This window comes from Pyxicephalus adspersus, chromosome 4 (assembly GCF_032062135.1).
Source record: "Pyxicephalus adspersus chromosome 4, UCB_Pads_2.0, whole genome shotgun sequence".
In the NCBI taxonomy this organism is placed as follows: Eukaryota; Metazoa; Chordata; class Amphibia; order Anura; family Pyxicephalidae; genus Pyxicephalus; species Pyxicephalus adspersus.
Genome location: NC_092861.1, coordinates 7518725 through 7523369, shown reverse-complemented (window position 1 = coordinate 7523369; position 4645 = coordinate 7518725). Strand labels below are relative to the sequence as shown.

Here is a 4645-nt window from a genome sequence, read left to right as displayed (position 1 = left end):
GGATCATAAACCTTACTGCCCTGTACACTACAAATCCCAGCATGTCAGAGGATCATAATCCTTACTGCCCTGTAAACTACAAATTCCAGCATGTCACAGGATCATAACTCTTACTGCCCTGTACACTACAAATCCCAGCACGTCAGGGGAACATTAACCTCACCACCCTGTACACTACAAATCCCAGCATGTCAGGGGATCATAAACCTTACTGCCCTGTACACTACAAATCCCAGAATGCAGAGGATCATAAACCTTACTGCCCTGTACACTACAAATCCCAGCATGTACGGGATCATAAACCTTACTGCCCTGTACACTACAAATCCCAGCATGTCAGAGGATCATAAACCTTACTGCCCTGTACACTACAAATCCCAGCATATCAGGGGAACATAAACCTTACTGCCCTGTACACTACTAATCCCAGCATGTCAGGGCATCAAAAAAACCTTACTGCCCTGTACACTACAAATCCCAGCATGTCAGGGGATCATAAACCTTACTGCCCTGTACACTACAAATCCCAGCATCTTACAGGGGCACTTACTGCCCCATAACCTATTCTTTGTGTCTGTGTTTGCATACATGATACACGTAGCAGTATCTTCTGTATGGGCCTGGAGTCCACTTACTTTGCGGTATTCTCCCCAGAGACTGGGTGGGAATAAACTAGGCAAGTGGTTATCCCTTTATTGCCACCCAACTTTTCAGTAATCACCCAAAAACGTCCGGGTGGTTACTGAAAAGTGCCGGGTAGTGCGCCCAGCTAAAAGGGGGCGGGGATATTACTCCATTGCATACATAGACACTGTTCTCCCTGGCCCCTTTTAGCTGGGTGCACCACCCAGCACTTTTCAGTAACCACCTGACTGTTTTTATTTAGGAGGACCTGGGTTCAGGTAACACAGTACAACTAGAAATACCTGCTGTATTGACCTGGGGTTAGCTTACATATACAGAGCTTCCTGCAGTATGGAACATAGGGTGAGCTCACTCAGTACACTTAGTGGTACCTGCTGTATGGACTGTATTTGATCAGCTTACATGGACCTGTGCCAGCTTGCTTATAGAGGTACCTTCTGTATGGGCTTGGGGTTAGCTTATACGGAATAACTATAGATACCTGCTTTGTAGATCTGTGCTAGCTTTCCTAATAGAGGTGCCTTCAGTATGCATCAGGTGCAAGTTAATAGGTTAATTTTACTTTACCAGATGTACATTCAGAGTGAATTAATCTACTCTACTAAAATCTGCCAGATTTCTTGATGTAACACTTTAATATCGCTGTTTGCAGTTTTTATAAAGAATCCAGTCCCTGTAGCCAAGTAGGGCAGACAAATGTCAGAGATTCGGGTAATTAGGCTGCTGTGGAAGTTTCTCTTTAATTACATCTCACTATCCTCTGTCCTGGTTTGATTTTGTAAGCCCATGCACAAGGACAGCCTTCATAAAGACTTTTTGCCTCCAGTCTGTTTCTTGTGCAATGTGGGCTAAAGGATATAGCAAGCTAACCACCCCCAGGGCTTTTTTTTTTTGTCTGGCACATACCGACGCCTAGTACTCAAATGACAGCCTGTTCTCTCTCTGGTTTTTGCAGTTCCCATAAATTCAACAGTGTACGAGCTGGGCTTTGAGAAGATCATGAAAAAGCAGAACAAAGAACAAGTACCTCCCAGCAGCAGCAGCTCCGAGCCCCAGCCGAACAAGAAGCAGCAGAATAGTGGAAAGGGTTCAAAGAGAAATTCTGGGGGAAGTGCAGCACCTGGCCAGGGAAAGTTCCCTACTCTTGAAGAGGCGATTCGAGCTGTGAGTATGACCGCATAGTTGTAGTGAGACCTGACCAGGTCCCTGCTATAACATGATATTATAATTACATGTCATGTTTCCTGGCCCTCAAACGTTGACAACACCTAGTTTTCTTTATTTCTTTTACATGGGGCATCAATGAGACTTCATTGAGTTTTCACAGGGAACACAAGGTTCCATGTCCTCTATTTTTAAAACAGGAAATCAAATTCTCCCTGGTAACAATTATTGCCATTGAAACACATTGAACTATTACAGGTTTTGAAGATTTTTATATGTTTTACTTTTGTTTAGGAATAGCTTTAATGTCTCCAAATCGTTCCCCTGCATTGTCACCCCATCGCATAGGCTACTATTGGAGACTGCAAAATGCGGATATAATGGACCTAAAATAATGTTCAGAAGTTAGTCACAAGGCTCCTTTACTTGATTGGCCAACGAATTGGTATATCTTACACCTCTGACTGAAAGCACAGCTAGGAGAGTGACATCACTTGTTCACTTGTTAGTACATGGTCTAGTTATCCTTTCTTGCTACCAACCTGAATGCTGCTGTTTAGGGGCATTTATGTGTCTTCATATGCCTCACAGTCTTTCAGTCTTTGAGTCTTTTCAGTGCTTAGCGCAAGTAATGATATTATCACTACTACTAAACATTCCAATTTCTGGGTATTGCTTCAAATTTCAAAATAAAATGGGTTTGTATTGCACAAGAGAAACAGGGCAAAGGGTTTATCCTGCAGTTCAGTAAAATGTAGGGTCTTCTTAGAAATCGTAGAACTTCCTTCCCTTGCAAAAAGTACTGATTTCATGAAACTTCCAAAACTTGTGTTAAGAGAAGTAAGATTTATTTTTTTTACCTGTGAAGCCTAGGTAAGGGTGATGACAAACTCCTTCTAGCAATATCCTTGGTTACTTTAGAACAGCTCAGAAGACATTCTTAAAATAGACTGAAATATCTTCTTCTGAGCTTTGACTAGCTCTGCATTTCTTGATAGATGGTGTCATAACTACAAGGACAGAGGGAAGGTAAGTATAAAATCCAACTTATTTCTTTACAGGTACTATCAATGTACAATAATTCATTTGTAATGTAAGGTCCCCCTTATTAGACCTAGACATTCAAGTACATGTTTATTTTCCACTGCAGTCAAATAATTTCTTTCTTTGGCTGTTTTGTTGTAGTTGGACCTTGCTGGACTCCAGCGAGAGATGGAAAAGAGTCAGTCTGTGTTTCCAGAGAACCCTCATATCTGGGTGATGGACCTGGCAAGCTATCTCAACTTTAAACTGCAGACTGTGAAGAATGAGCCATTACCTCTCCAGCAGTCTCATGGTGAGTGCGCTGACTGTGCAGTTACATCGTGACAGAAAAAAAACCTGTGTTTTATAATGAATTGGCACTTTCCTCCTATAGAATACTAATTCATATGTATTCCTCTATCAGGGCAGGTTCACACCCACCTTGGAATCGAGCAATCCCATGCGGCTCCCCACCAGCCTCTCCAACACTTGTACTGCAGTGTGAGTTCTTGCATATTCGAGAGCTGGTGGCTGTCCGCTCACTGCTACCCCTGCTTCAAATAGGGGCTACTATGTAGAGCCTTCCTAGAGGCAGAGGTTCCGGGAGTGAGTAAGCGCTAAACAAACCGCTTTTATTGTGAACCCAGCCTAGTTCACATGCGCTTGCTCTAACACTGACTGCATATCATTGTTCTAGACTACCTTCCGGGACAGGGGAGGTCTATGCATATGCAATACTTCTGCTTTGCCCTCCTGTGTGCCCCTAGTGCAGTCTACAAGTGTCTGAACTGACACATATTGCATAGGTATTAATCTCCTGGAAAGCGAGTCAAATGCAGTGATCTTTAGCTGAAAGCAGGGAATGGCTGTGAGAGACTGGAGGAACTGTTAAGCACTGCTATTGGCAAGTCCTTAGCTAATTAAAACCTATCTAGTTAAAGTTTATATCTGCTTTATGGTGTGCTGGGAATAGATAAATATCCTGTTTTGTGGAGTTCAACTTCAGTAAAAGAGTTTGTGGGACAGTTGCTAAGGGGATCTGGTAAAGATGTATGCTTGGACTCTGGCAGTAATAGCTGCAAAAAAAAATAACTCCCACTAAACCCCCCACCACTTCTTGCATTGCTCCATATTTATGGAATTCTCCATACATATTCACAATGTATATAATGGGCTTTCCCCCCCCCCACAGATTACCCCTACTGTCTGGTGAATAAGGAGCTGAAGTCGATCATTCGATCAGTGCTTTCCAAAGCCTCCTCAGTACTGGATCTACTGGTGGATAATTGTATACGATTAATGCTGGAAGAGTTGGAGAAACCCACAGGTAAACAGCATTAAAGCTGCTTGCTAGTAACTGCTAAGGATGTGCTTTGTTAGGCATGTTTGTTTTGCAAAGTCGAATAAAAGATTGAGATGAATATTATCTCTTGGCAAAGTAATTTTATTATGTTGTGTTCAGGTCAATTATCTCCTTATACTTATATTTAGAAACATCTACCCATTTACTGTATCTATCTGTCCTTGATTTTGCACTGGTATGTCCAGCAAGCACATATAAGTGAAAAGTACAGATGTCCTCACACTTTTAGCCAGATAAGTTGGCACTGGATGCATTACTTTCTTACTAGATAACGCCATGTATTTTGTAACTGGGGTGAAAGGCTGTCCAATGCTTTCTTTGTCCTGCCATGTTGTAAAATAGAGGCCTGTGTGATGAAAATGACATTATGTAATTGTTTCAGCAGCAGACTGTGTTCATGGGTATCGGATCTGCATCCAGGCTGTTCTGCTGGACAAGCCCAGGACTGTG

At 42.4% G+C, this 4645-nt stretch overlaps 1 protein-coding gene across 1 annotated transcript in view; it reads left to right on the top strand.

Annotated features, from left to right (window-relative positions):
* TMEM214 (transmembrane protein 214) overlaps positions 1–4645 on the top strand; it is a 13614-nt gene that overhangs the window by 512 nt on the left and 8457 nt on the right. Inside the window, exons 2-5 of the mRNA XM_072409732.1 lie at positions 1601–1809; positions 2995–3145; positions 4025–4159; positions 4578–4642. Coding sequence (XP_072265833.1) covers positions 1601–1809; positions 2995–3145; positions 4025–4159; positions 4578–4642 — 560 coding nt within the window. The remainder of the gene's footprint in view (positions 1–1600; positions 1810–2994; positions 3146–4024; positions 4160–4577; positions 4643–4645) is intronic.